Source organism: Lolium rigidum, chromosome 4, assembly GCF_022539505.1.
Source record: "Lolium rigidum isolate FL_2022 chromosome 4, APGP_CSIRO_Lrig_0.1, whole genome shotgun sequence".
In the NCBI taxonomy this organism is placed as follows: domain Eukaryota; kingdom Viridiplantae; phylum Streptophyta; class Magnoliopsida; order Poales; family Poaceae; genus Lolium; species Lolium rigidum.
This window is the reverse complement of record NC_061511.1, coordinates 277846319-277861289: the sequence shown is the minus strand read 5'-3', so window position 1 is coordinate 277861289 and position 14971 is coordinate 277846319. Positions and strand designations below refer to the sequence as shown.

Here is a 14971-nt window from a genome sequence, read left to right as displayed (position 1 = left end):
TCTGTCGTTGGGTGGGTTACGGGACAAGGGTGTGGATCTCGAGGATAAAGAGACGGCAGGGGGTTTACGGGGATGTACGGACATGATCGTCTACCATAATAAGATCACCGAAATTGGTTCGCATTTACGCCCACCTTTGAAAGTGCTACGGAGCAAATTTTACATTACACAAAATGGATATAAAGGGTGTCCTCAACCTGCGCCACACCACGCCGCCGGCGGCGACGTCATAGACACCGCCAATGACACCAAGGAAGCCACTCGAGGCACCGGAGCACGGTGGCGCGATGAACAACGAAACCCTAGGTTTCCAAGAGGATTAGAGGCGACCTCGAAAGAGCACGAGAGACGGGTCAAAGCGGATAGGAAGGCAGAGGATAGCAAGGCGAGCATATATGTATGAGCATGACATCGGGCGAAGCCGGGGCCGGCCAAAATCAGCGAGCGGCGACGGTGACAACTCGGTCGCTAGAGCGAGTGGGAGAGAGAGAGAGAGAGAGAGAGAGAGAGAGAGAGAGAGAGAGAGAGATTCTGGTGGGTTATACCGGTTGGTCTGACCAGTAGGCCCCATAAGAGCAATTTAGTATTTTCAAAAGTAGGTTTAACACGGAAAATACCTAGTAGTAGAGAAAATTGTAAGTAGTTCAAATCTTATTTTTTTAGAATAAAAAAATCTATTTTAAGAAGATAAAAAATGCAAACTGATTTAATGAATTAAAATACCATTTAAGGTGTTTAAAATTATTTATGATTACTAAAAACCTTAATAGTTTTCTGTAAATAAAAGGAATGTTATTTTCAACCTTAATAATATTCCATAAATAATTTTCCAAAGTGAAATTCACATGTAAATCCTAAAGTGAAGTTATGTATAACCATTTGAAGTGTGACCATAATACCAATACCATCCAAATACTTTGAGTGTTAAAACCCCAGAAGATGAATTTTATCGATGTGTGATAAAATAATAATAATAATAATAATAACAATACTTTATTACCACAAAGAAATGATCACTAAGTCCATAAGGGCAAAGGTGGTAAATAACATCAAGAGAACCCTAAAAACATCACTAAGGGGAGGGTTCAACACACTATGATAATGCATCTCCTCTTATGCATATTAGCACCAAATTTGGCTCTTTAAACATTGTTCTTGCCGGACAATGATGTTATTTTCAGAACCTGATGTCTAAATTCAAATAGAATATGCAAACTGTAGTAACTCACAGTTATTAGTCAAGTTCAAAAGAAAGCTTCCCCTTGCTCATTTCCTTTTGACTATTTCATACAAAGTATTTTCAAAACACTACAATTCTCTATTGCATTCAAAAGCAAAAAAAAAAATTGTTTTCATGATGAATATAAGATTTGGGTTACTGGTCCAAAGTGGTCGATTAATCTATTATGATGGGAAGTGGAACCATGGATGAATAAAAGGTGAAAATATATTTGGGGGTTTATTGTAGTTATGAATATACCTAGGACTAAACAACAATTTCAGTCACTCATTGTAAGCGCCGTATGGAGCAGGAAAGTCTGATATATCTTCTTCCTTCCGCATCTCCTGAGATACTTAATCGGGTTGTCTTTAGTAGTGAAATCAGTGGGTGGGAGCCCGTAACATCCCCATCATGTGATGTAGGATGACAACTTTAGTATCTTTGAAAGGACGGTAACTGAGCGTAGGTCGTCTGACCTAATCTCGTTACAAAGGATGGAATGCGAGGCTACGGAGAAGGGCAGTGATTGGCTAGCGTTTTAGTCAGGCCTCGTACCATATAGAAATGTCAATGGGGACATACTCGCGGGTGTGAATCAAGGCTTAAGGTATTTGTGAAAAAAGTAACGCACTTATGCTAAGTATATCAAAGGAGACATGTTATCCTTGTTCTGGAACAGAATTACAATCACAATGTGGAAAGGAACTCCATGAAATCCTTACAACTCCATGAAATCCTTACAAATCATGAAGAAGACCTAATTTACCTTTTTCGAAAACTTGCCTAAGTCTAGGATCTACGATTGAGGAATGTAGATAGTGCATCAAACAACAACCTACTAGAATTTGTTGAGTGCGCTCGTACTCAAACGATAGTTACGATACCATCTTAAACCCATTCTTAGATTATGAGAAGACCGATGAGAAAACTACAGAAGAACCCGAATGAGAGGAAGTATACTACGCTGAACCAGATCTTTCTAGAGGCACCGAAGGAGTAGACTAAGATATGGTTTATGGAATTGAAGATGAAGAGGCAGAGGTTGAAGCAAAGATAAACTAGAATAAGTTAGATGAGCCGACCAGCATAGAATCCTACTAAATAAGTTGATTAGCTTCGACGGTACTAGGATTAGAAGTGTCATTTCTCTTTAAGCTGGGTAGTTTGAATTTGCATTTTCCCATGAATCCTCATTGGACTGAAGAGGATCTCGAAGATTTTGTACACTTTTGGCTTGTGACCATGAATATATGAGAAATTTGGACCCACGATGTTTTTTTTTTGCACCACTCTGGGTAGTGTAATATTTGTGGGACCGAGTTCCACAAGTGTTATGCCAACGACTTGTGCACCATAACATGCATTTGTGTGTTGGGAACCGCATATAGGAGATCTAAATCTACACTTTCACCAAATGAAATTTTATTTCCCTTGTTCTCCTTTGTGGGTTTTGTTATGTTAGGTGTTTGGGCACCCCAGACGGAAGGAGTTGTCCGTGAGCGATTTGTGGATAGGGCTTTGGTCAACTTTGAAATCCTCCACTTAAGTTACGAAGAAGCTGTGAAGAGTGTGTAAAGGTTTGGTGGCCCCCTGCAAGGATACCACTGGTGAATGGAGCAACTTTTGACTGTGGGAAAGCTCGAGAAGAATAAGGTGATGCCATTTGGGGCACTTAGGGAATTCCTGTTTATTGCACTCCCCTTGATTTTTCATGAGATTCTTGTCTATTGTTGCTCAAGGAATTCATGTCTACAAAAAGACAAAATATGTCTCACAAAAGGCTTATTTTTAGCACTTTTTTTTGTCTTCTTACAGAGCCAAGACGGTAAGTCATTTTTTCAAGACTTTGTGCGCACGTATCATGTGAAGATGCACACGTGAATTTGTCGTTTGGATTTTTTTAACATTTTAAAATGTATTTCAAAATAAAAGAAATATATGCACCCAAGAGCCAAAACATCACTCCCCTTATAAAGAAGAAGATACTTCAAGCCTAGGTGGCTTAAATAGCGAAGGTTTGTTCGAAACGAAACTTATTATAGCCAAAGTGGGCCATACCCTCGTACTTCTGAGAAATAAAATTTATACTAATATGACTAATTATAATTGCTCAATGATTGAACTACATATTGTTTTCTTGTTGGCTTATCTTTGGTCAACTCCACCATTAGTACAAACCTCGCCTACTAATCAAGTGGATTCTTTAAGTCAAAGCTGAGCTCATTTCGAGTTGTCTTCTAAAAACAGTCCAAACTTTCCTCTTATTTGAGCTCAGTCCGCCACATTCTTTACCGCCACTTGCACAACACTATGTGTGCGACCATGGCATCGTGCTGAATGCGATGAGAGACAAAATTATACCAGAAGTCGTGTTGTAAATAAACAACATCTTTCTATCCTAGGTTCTGCAAAACCGACGCAGTGGAACCTGAACAAGAGGTTGTGCTACGCTTCTTCTGATCGTGTTCTAGTTTGACTTCTAATTGGAGTATTTTCACAACGGGTGGTGGCGTAATTGGCTAGATCACTCACGTTTAGCTATGAGACCTACGGTAACAGTGACTTATTTGACACTTGGGTTGTCACTTATGGCCATTCTGAAGTGCCGGCTGCACTATTGGCTCCTTATGCACAACAAATGCCTAACAGCCGACAACTTGGCAAAGAAGCTATAAACAGCTCACGTAGCCAGAGAGGAACAAAGGTGGCATTGTTCAGTCGGAAAAAATATCAAGTGAAGAGTGAAAAGAGCAGTGACTCCACCAAGGTGAAAAACTCTGTCCCGATACAATTGAGGAAAGAAAAGAAAAACAACCGGACACTGTGACCACATTATTAAGCATCATTTTTTTCAACCGAGCTTCCACCCCTTTCCATTGCAAAACGGAAATACCAGGTTCAGTACAAAGATGTAGAGAGGATAGGGGTAGGGATTATTAAGCATCACTAGATGATACCCCGCGCGTTGCAGCGGAAAATCGTGTTAATTGTGGTTGTTGGCTCCACAAAATGTTTGTCTAAAAATATTAACGAAACATAAATATTAATTATCAGCAACAGTATTTTGTATGTGAAATAAATATTGAATGGGAAGGTACACCACCGCCATATAGCTTTATTTTATGTTGAGTTGTTAACATGGTGCAAAAAGTAGATGTTCTGAGCAACAATCGTTTCCCTAAATATTTATCCAAGTAACGACAACACATTTAAAATTCTTGTTGTAAGAAGCTTGATAAGAGTATTTACCAAATTTCTGATATTCCATTTGTGCTAGCCTCGATTCAATTAAAATACCTATATTATCTAATTTTGCGATCCATGTGTATCCAATCACTTGGGTTTGGATATCCAAATTGACTTGATTCTACCAGATTCAACGAAGTTACATTGATCTTAACAAAAAAAAAAGCTCCACCACCATACTGCACGACGGCATAATTGGGCAAGGAAAATAAAATAAAGCTGTAATTGTCATTGCACGGCAAGGTCGATAAGCAGTTTGAAGCCAAGGTGCAACTCTGGTCAAACTGGTATCCTTTTGTTTGTACAAAACAGAAAAGAGCTGGCCGGAGATATGATGGTATGGTATACGGAAGTCACTCCGTTGCATGTGTATTAGTCTTTTCATCCCTAACCTACATTTTTTCGATAAGGATCCCTAACCTGCATGGCTTAAGAAAGGTAGATATCACAATCTGAAAATTATCTTCTATCTAAATCATGATATATTTCGCACATTTTGAACATGTAAGTAGCTCATGGTAAACGTATCTGAACAGGGTGTACCAACAGTTGATTCTCAATCTGACCACTTACATAGGTACTAATCAAAGTTAAGCACACGCAACTGCACGGATCAATGAGCATAGGAACATTGCAGCTGTTGATTCCTCCTTTCTTTGAATAATCGGATAAAAAAGAACGAAGAAATCCCTGTAATATCCAGAACTCTGGATCTAAAAACGTAAAGCATTAGCAGTAGGCAAATTTAGGACGACTTAGCAAGAGATGGTTAATACCTTGTTTAACCCTTTATGTAGATTCTTTTTGTCTTCAGCTGCACCAAAAACAGGGGATCCATGATGATTAGGCATCTGGTTTCATTAGTTTCATGAGAACACCAAGTGGTTAAATTTCATAGGGTGTCATATAAAGATCAAATCAAATGGATGAACACGTACCAAGTCTTGATCCCTCAATAGCATATGATAGCTGAAGTAGTACCCAAGAGATATCATATGCCATGAGCTTAGCAACTCAACCGATGAAACTCCCACGAGGAACAAAAAGGGCGCCGCCCATAATAAAGGAGTACTACCAAATCAGCAGCGTCGAGGCATGTTGTCCCATTAATCAAATTAGACTCCAAAATCCCAAGCCAGCGGAGGCATCCGAGAAAGGCCAGAAAATACCAATCTGCAAGAGAACTACAGATAAGCAACACCGACAGCTGTGTCGTCCAAATCGCCCATGCAAGGCGAAGCAAAGCTCATGGGGGCGAAGAATCAAATATCCACCATCCAGCACCTATCAAAGTTGAGAAGTAAGCACAGCCATGATGAGAAACATGTGGTAGTCTGGCTGATAACGTGGAGAAGCGGAGCCATGACTATAACGCATCTTGAAGGGGAGCATGGTTTTTATTGGCATGTTTGTCCCTTCACCTGCCTCCACAATCGCAGACTACCTCTGAACCCCTCCTTCAATTTCTTAGTAGAGATCGTGGAGGAGAAGAAGGGGCATGGTGTTGTTGGGTTTTTTTTTATAAGGGAGCTGCTTGACTCGCTCCTGGGTGAGATCAACGAAGATGAAGCGATGAGCTGCATGTAGGCCGAAACGATGGAGTACTAAATTGGGAACTGAAACTGAACGCTCAATGACTACTTTTTAAAGGGAATTTCTTAATGACTGTGTTAGACTGCAAGGTGGCTTGTCCGGTGGAGAATTTGAGCAGTAGCCGGCCGTTTCCTTCTATTATGGCCAGCATTAGAGAGGTAATTAGAATTGATTGCACGGTAACAAAAGTGAATAAGGGGAGATTGATGGCCAGCTTTCGGTTACAATTGAAAGGAGGGACTACGGCTGGTAACAATATAATGCGGGGAGGGTGGTGTATCGATGGGATAGACAGAGTTGAGGCGAGGAGAACGAAGAGAATCGGCGGAGGACGAAGAGAATCGGCCCGTTATGGGCCGGTGTCGGCCCATTGTGCATCGGCGCCTGGCCAGGACGGGCACCTCAGGACGGGCACCTGGTCCACGCGCGTTGGGCCATCGGGCGTGTGAGCGTCGCCTGGCAAGCACCGCCGCACCGGCATCTGGTCGCGCGTCGCGACGACGGGCGTGTCGCTCGTGTGCCGCCATCGGTTGTGCGTCAGGCGACTACGATTGTAAATTTTTATCTGGTGACGTGACGTGGCTCAATGTGGGAGCAGGAAAATGGGGCCATCTATTAAGAAAGAGAAGATGAGTCATGACACAGGAGGCATACATGTAAGTTCATACTTCCCAGATTCCACAGTCGCTAATCACTGCCGCCGCTGCTACTCGGACAGCAGTAATCAGAATCCGATGCGTCCGTCTCCTCAGACCTTTCACTCTGGGTCCTGGCATCCCCCAGTAGCGAGTTCTCCTCAGGCTTCTCCCTCTGATCAGCCATGGCCGCCCAGCTCAGCGAGCTCTTCTCAGATATTCCCCTCTGATCAGCCTTGACAGTCCTCCACTGCGAGCACTCTTCCACGGTCTCCCTGACGATCTTGGGCGTCGCGAAGCTGAAGCTCGACGCCGGCATAGTGGCCCTGTACCCCGGGTTCTCCTTGAGGAACCTCTCCACGTCGGCGATGCTCCGCGCGCGCTTCCCGTTGGGCATCAAGTAGTAGGTGTCCATCTTGGACAGGTCACCCCGCATGATCAGCACCCGCTCCGTCTCCGGCGGCGGCTGAGGGATGCCGAGCTTGTCCACCGCCCAGATGCGGCTGCTGTCGTACGGGATGTCCTCCGGCTGCTCGCAAGAGCGACCCGCGCCGGGGTCTCTGCCGCAGAACCATGGGTCCTCCTCCCCGCGCTCACGGATGGCCTCGAACTCCTGCTTCGTTGGGATCACGCGCCATTTCTTGCATCTGTAGCACATGACCACGTACATGCCGATGGAATCTTTGGAACCTTGATTCCTCTGTGCCAAATCATCATAAATCAAAGGTGACAGGTTAAATTGCTTAATTAGTTGTCGCTGAAATGATTGGTTCATAATAATGAAAATCGTTAGGCAACATAACAAGAAATTCCCTGCAATTAATATTTGTTTTGGTTGTGTTGCACAGTTTCTTTTACAAGAATAAACACTGGTTTTGGACAACTTTTTTGACATGCTAATCATAATGGGATAATCTAAACCAGATCTATTTCTGTTGAACCATATTTGAACATCAAAATAGCTGTTTGTAATGTGTTTTATAAATAAGACCCTTAATGGACTTCTTCAGATGTAACAAATCAGTCTACAAAACTACCAGGAAACACTATTGCCTTAATTTTTTAAGGCCATAAATCCTATGAATGATTAATCATGATTGGGATGGTGACATATACTATGCTTAGATCACTGACCTGCCTACGAAAGGAAAACCAAAAAGAAGCCAAGGCACCAAAACCGAGATCGTTGAATTACCTCATCAGCCATGATTCCTACGGTGAACTTTGGAGGGATGCTTTCGGGGGTCTGTGATGGTTGGTGAGAACACTACTTGGAGTATTTTATTCTAGTCTACCTGTTATATATATATAGATTAGAGAACACAATTAACCTTTTATTTTAATAAAAAGAAAATTAGTTTGCGTGCAAATATATCATAGATATGGTCGTACTTATTGGTTTTGCAAGATACGCAATTAATAAATTTTATTGGATAGATTTGCGGGCGCCAATCAATTCTTTTTATTGCGAGGATATTTTATTCTTTTGAGGCTGGCTATAGTGGTAAGTATCACGTAGTAGTATCATGATACTTGTGTATGATACTATCTCTAGAGTAGGTAGTTGTTATCACCAGAATTTGACCGGATCAGAGGTGGGCCGCGATTAAAGATGGGCTTGAAGAATATACATGGAAGGAATACATGAATTGGCCTGGTATACAAAGTTTGGGCTAGTTTGCCCGTGTATCTGTAAATATAGTAGGATACGTGTCGGTTAGATAGAATTTGGCTCGTGCACGGTTGGGATTATTCTCACGTTAGAAAGTCTATGTACTATAAATATGTATCTAGGGTTACTGAAATAAACAACAATCACGTTCACCACAAACCAATCTAGGCGCATCGCCAACTCCCTTGTCTCGAGAGTTTCTTCCGGGTAAGCATCATGCTGCCTAGATCGCATCTTGCGATCTAGGCAGTACACGTTTATTCGCTGTTGATGCGTTGCTCGTGCTGAAGCCTTGTTGATGGCGAGCAACGTAGTTATCATAGACGTGTTAGGGTTAGCATTGTTTCATCGTATCATATGCTTTCGTCCGTGCAACCCTTAGACGTCTAGCCGCCCTTACACCTATCTTAGGTGTAAGGGCGGCACCTCGCTTGATCATTATTTAGTAGATCCGATCCGTTATGATTGCTCCTTGTTCTTCAACGATTAGTTTAATATACGCATAGTTAGGCCTTACAAACGGGTTGAAGGATCCGAGTGGCGCGTAGGGTGTAGTTTGCTAGCCCTAGACAGGGATGTTCGGGGATCAACTTCATGTTGGTTTTTAGGCCTTGTCTAGGGTCGGTTTATGATCACCGTGCGTGGCCGCCAGGCTCAATCACGTGTAGGATGTTCCGATTATGTGGTGAAAACCCTAAATCGTAGTAGGTCGTTTTAGCTTTATTTTGATCAAGCAGGACCACCATGTGATCGTACACCTCGTACGAATCGTGGGTGGATCGGCTCCTTGAGCCGATGCACAGGACAACCTGAGAGCCGATCGAGGCTCGTATTTAATGTTTACGTGTATGCCATGCGGGAAACTAAGCGAGGCAAATCCATCACCTTCCCGACCGGGTATAGGTCGGGTGGCACGCCCTTGCACCGGCATCGGACGTGCGTGCCGAGTCTTTGCGGGCCGTCGCTCGAGGGACCGGGGCCAGCCCGCGATCTGGGAGCCTCCCGGCTCTCTTGTGTTGCCCGTCGCTGCTCGCCGGTGGGTTTCTGACCGCAACACATTCTGGCACGCCCGGCGGGACCTTCTTCGACATCAACTGCATCGCCATCTACATCTGAGATGGCGGAAGGTACTCCGGTCACGTACGAGGATCTGACCGAGGAGCTCAAGAAGAAGTATGACGAGGTCAAAGCGATCCTCGAAGCCGACCTCATCGGCTCTTTCCAGAGAACCCGCTCACACGGCATCAGGTGGAAAGGGTTCTCACCTGAAGACGCGCTCGATGGAGTGGACCTGTCCGCCCCGTCAGAAGAACGCACCAGGTCTCTGCGTCAGGAGATTAATTTCATGGTAGCTCATTCGCTGCACCGCCATTCTGAGAGCCTGGTGAACACTTTGGAGCGTGTCGCTCTTCGGGTGATCCAGGAAATCACGAGGCATCAGTACTCTCCGTCAGGACCAGCTCTAGGGACTCACCAAGGAGAGATGCCACTCCAGTCCCGGCCACCGCTGCCATTCGCGTTGGCAGCACCAGAAGTGCCGAGTTCACCGGCATACGTCGTCTACAAGATCGGTGGTGACCCTAGTGATTACCAGTTCTTGTATGAGGCGCCTAAGGAGATCCCTCACGGATACACGTGCACATACGTGCCCGGACTGCAGATGACTCGGGCACTCACGAACCAGGCCGCAACTACGGGGACTTCGGAACGGCGGGAGGAACTTCGGGAACAGATCTTGAGAAGCGGACGTGGCTAGCTAAGTATGCCACTCCGATAAACCTCCGAGCCCAACTCCTGCGGTTGGCTCGGAGCTTGAGAAGCAAGCGTGGCTGGCTAAATATGCCACTCCGGCGAATCTTCGGAGTTCGACTCCTGCGGCCAGCACCGCGGATCGGATCGAGTACAATCTTGAGAGACCGGTTCGGCATGGTGCCGAAAATGAGGGCAATCGGCTATTCCAAGCCGTACCCCAACGAGTACGAGTTGATCCCACTACCACCCAAATATCGGCTCCCGAATTCTCCAAATTTAGTGGATCGGATGGTTCCGAGCTCAATCGAGCATGTGAGCCGATATTTGGCACAGTGGGCACGATCTCGGCATCGGATGAGCTGCGTGTGAGGTTCTTCGCACGGTCCCTCACGGGATCGGCTTTCGGGTGGTACACATCGCTGCCACCGGACTCAATCCGGACTTGGAAGCGGTTGGAGGAGCAGTTCCACATGCGAGTATCACTCGGAGGCTTCCGAGGCTGGCATTGCCGATCTAGCACAAGTACGACGAAGCGCGGAGAAACGAGTGTCGAGAATACATCCGGCGCTTCGGGACCGTTAGGAACCGATGCTATTCGGCTCGTGTGATCGAAAAGAAGCGGTCGAGTTGGCGGTGGTGGGTCTCGCATCACCAATCAAGGATGTGGCCTCCCAAGCGGACTACCCTTCACTAGCGCACATGGTGCGGAAGGCGTCGTTATATGAACAGCGCCACCCGGAGGTATTCCGGGATAAATTCAAGCGTGCGGTGGTCCTGGTTGAGGCGGATGAAGATGAAGGCTCGCGGGAGATCAAGAGGTAGCAGTGGCTGAATGGACTCGGGGGCAAGCCCCGTGTCCTGCAAGTGGGTTAAGCCACAAGGTCCTCCAAGAGGGTTTGACTTCGACGTCACCAAGGCTGAGCAAATTTTCGACCTCTTACTTAAGGAGAAGCAGCTAAAGGTACCCGAAGGCCACAAGATCCCCACGGCGCGAGAGCTGAACGGAAAGCCATACCGCAAGTGGCATAACACGTTCACCCATGCCACCAACGACTGCAGGGTGTGGCGTCGGCGAGATCCGGATGGCGATAGAACAAGGGCGTCTAATTTTCAGCCAGTACGCCATGAAAGTCGACACACACCCCTTCCCCGCCGTTAACATGGTGGAGTGCACTTACCCTGGGAGGTGCCAGCCAAGAATCTCGTTCAACATCAACATGGTCGGACCTGGACACCACCTTGGTAAGGACAGAGACGAGGGCAGCTGCTCTCGTAACGAGGACAAGGAGGAAGCCGTTCCACGCGATCGGCTCCGACACTTCCCAAAAATCTATGGACGAATATTGCAAAACCTTCATTGAGCGATTCAATCAACATGGAGGCCGATTCCAGCAATCGGCCAAAATTATCCTCACCATACGTTCTGCCTGTGTTCAACGTCGATCTAACGGGCAACAGGTTTACGTCGGCTGATGAGCTAGAAGAAGTCAACATTAGTCCTAACGGAGCCGACGTTCAGATACAGTGCCTTGGCTAACTACAGAGCCGATATCCGCAGTTACCTGGCAGATTCGGCTCGGGGGGCACCTAATCAGATGAACATGTGCGATACATGTGCAGTGAAATATTGGGGGCCGATAGAAAAATCGGCCAGTAAAAAAAATCAGTACATGCAAATCATAGCCGATGCACAGACATCGACTTCAGAATGTAAAAAGCCGATGCACAGCCGTCGACTTTAGACAAGTTCAGCAAAACATTTATCAGTTTACACAGAGAGGCTCTACTGAAGAAACGCGTTGAGGGCTTGAAGGGCGTCGGCACGGATTCGATCCACCTCGGCAATCTCAGCCTCGTCGTCCTCGTCTTTGCCCGTCACCAGCTGACTGCTCAGGGCACGAATTTTAGCCAGATCGGTCTTCAGATCGGCTGTGAGGCCTTTTGCTTCCTCTTGAGAGCGAGCAATGAGGGTTTCCTTGTCTTGGATAAGTTGCTTGGTCTCCACGACCCTCTTTTCAAGGTCCTCCAGTTCCTTGCGCAGGATCTCGAGCTCGGCACTATTGGTAGAAGTGTCGGTTTTGGCGTCTAAAGCGGCCTTCTTCTCGTTGAGCCGTTGACACTTGTCTGCAATATCGGCTCTGAACGGAAGCTGGGCGCGATGAAGAATAATTCTTTGACGAGCCGACTGCACCCTTGACCTGAAGACCGACAAAGTCACAGCTGGCCAAAGCTTAACCTGCAGTGTCACCGGGAGATGGGGCTGGATGTCTTCGAGGATGCCCTTGACTGCCTCGGGGTTTTTGACCAGGGTTTCAACGGAGGAGGAGAGAAAAACCTTGAGACGCTGGAGTGGACCATGGACCGTGCTAGGGCTTGGCTCTTCACCTGCTTTGGAAGTAGCTGGCTCGATGGAGTCGGGATCGAACGTCAGTAAGCTTGAAAGATCACAACCCTGACAGACGAACAAGAGCAGTATGAGCATACAACAAAGAAAAGGGTAGGCCCGAGAGAGTGGAGCGTACCTCTCCCAAAGAAGGAGGAGCAGCCGATGCTGTGATAATCGGCTTTTCGGTGGACTTGGCTAGGTTAGCCACTTGGACAGCCGCGCTCGTCGAGGTGGCTAGGTCTAACGTGGCGGGTGACATCGGTACCTCTTCAACGTCCCCGCTAGAGGTCCCATTAGTCTGCAAAAAAAATGGTGAGCCGATCCAAGTAGCAACGGGACGGCATGGAATATGAGCTGGTGAAGTAATTACATTTGAAACCTCCTGGCTTGGCGAGGAAACTCGTGGGTCTTTACGAGCCCTTTTGACGCATCGACGTTTCACGCGTAACCCTGTTTTGATCGGAGCTTGAAGGGCAGCAGGCTCGGGAGTCGACCTTTTCCTAGAAGCCGACGCTGGCGAGTCCGTCTGGCTCTGTGTGGTGGATCTCCCAGAATCGCCCGGGGTCGAGTCCCTTGGGCTGGACTGTGCCTCCCCGCTGGAGTTCTCTTCAGTAGAAGTCTGTAAGAAGAAGTACAACCATGTTACAAAAGACTGGGAAGACAGGTGAATTTGGTCAAGGCACGAGTCAGCTTACATGCAAGCTTGCTTGGACAGGAGCTTTGCGCTTCAGGGTCTTTCTGGCAGCTACTTTCCTCACTGCCTTCCTCGCCTGGGTTGAGGCTCGGGGGGCAACTGGCCCCGAAGATGCTTTACTCGTGGGAGCCGATTTCGGTGAAATCGGCTGGCTCTGCATTATGACCTTCTTCAAGGGCGGCGAGCTCTGGCAGAAGAGAACCACCGGGGCTGGTGGAAGGAACTTGAAGGGGGAGCCATCGGCTTGCGTGGGCTCTGGGCCATCCTGTTGCTGCCAAGAAATAGAGTCAGGTTACAGATAATCATCACGAGCCATTGCAAGTAATTTATATGTAATGGTACCTGGTGTGCAGGAACATCATATTCGGCATCAAGTTGCTTCAGCAACGGTCCTAGAGCTCTTCTGAAGGCGTGGGTCTTCCACATGGACCACCAAGTCTCGAAACCATCGGTAGTGGTGGTGAAACAGAGGTTATGAGGAATTGGAATGGCCAGAGCGTCAAAGAAGGTATAGCACCTTTGGCCAGTAAGAATGTCAGGCAGTTCAGCTCTGCTTGCTGTCAGGTGGTGGAGAAAGAAGTGTGGGGGCACTTGCCCGAGACCAAGCTGCCGGGCTACTACCACCGGTTGGTAAGACTCATAACCGGGCTTGATGATCCTGTTTGAGGTGCTCATGCCAACTGGGAGAAAGCAAGGACGGATCATGATAGAGTACAAGTGCCGGGTGCTAGCGTCATCGGAAAGCTGTCTAGTCGGAAGGAGACTGGATTCTCAAAGTTTGCCGATTCAGTATAGGGAAAGAACAGGGGGTTGTCCAAGCCTTGGAAGAAAATCTTGAACCACTCTGCTGCTTCCTTGGGGATCAGCCTCGCTGCTCGGGAGACTATGCGAGCTTGACCATAGCTAGTGCATCGGATATCCTTCCCATTAGCATCTGGGAAGGTACAGGTGGCCAAAGGTGGGAAGTTTGGGATCTGGTTTTGAAAGTACAGCTGAGCCCATAACTGAATAAACCACCAGGGGCCTCCTGTTTTAACTGTCTTTTGGGAGAACAGTTTGACGGACATCAGTTGAAGAGATCGATAGACCTCTCCAAGGAGCAGTTTGCCGAGGCCAAGTTGAGTACCTTTGGCGAGCTCATAGGCCAGGGAAAGGTAATTCTTGGTTGGGGCGAGTGAAGGACCACAAAATATGAAGTGCTCCAGCCAGAAGTTCAAGAAGGCCGTGTGCTCTCTTTCTGTCACAGGGCCTTTGGTTTTCATATAACGCCTGAGGTAGGCGCCCCAGCTTGTACACTCTGTTTTAGAGGAGAGGGTGAAAGGGACCTTTGGCAATTTAAAGGCAGAGGGGCTTGAGGATGCAATGTCCAAGCCTGTGATCATGGCCACGTCCAGCAGAGTTGGTGTCATGGGGCCATGGCCGAACATGAAGCAATTCAGTGCATCGGACCAAAAGTAGCCGATGGTTTTCAGGATGTTCTCATTCTTTTCAAGAGGAGACAATGATAATGACAAGGCATCGGCTATCCCTATCGTTTCCCAAGTGGCATAGTGGGTTTTAGACACTCTACTGTACCATGCCACCCAACCTTCAGGAGGATTAGGCCGGGCTCGCGAGCGGTCGGCCCGGGAAGTCGGATCTAAATTCTGGTTCACGAAGGGGATTCTATTGGCCTCGCATGAGATTAGGTGAGCGGGACTCTCGGAAGAACGGGGGCCAAGACACATAGAGTTTGGGAGAGAAGGGTGCGGTAGCAGGATATCTGAAACCT

At 47.0% G+C, this 14971-nt stretch overlaps 1 protein-coding gene across 1 annotated transcript; it reads right to left on the bottom strand.

Annotated features, from left to right (window-relative positions):
- Positions 1–6748: 6748 nt before the first annotated feature.
- Positions 6749–13020, bottom strand: LOC124648841 (methyl-CpG-binding domain-containing protein 4-like). Its single transcript, XM_047188536.1, has 2 exons — positions 13001–13020; positions 6749–7394 (listed from the first exon to the last, which is right to left on the bottom strand). The coding sequence occupies exon 2, from the start codon at positions 7364–7366 to the stop codon at positions 6749–6751; it is 618 nt and encodes a 205-aa protein (XP_047044492.1). The 5' UTR covers positions 7367–7394; positions 13001–13020.
- Between the last annotated feature and the right edge of the window lie 1951 nt (positions 13021–14971).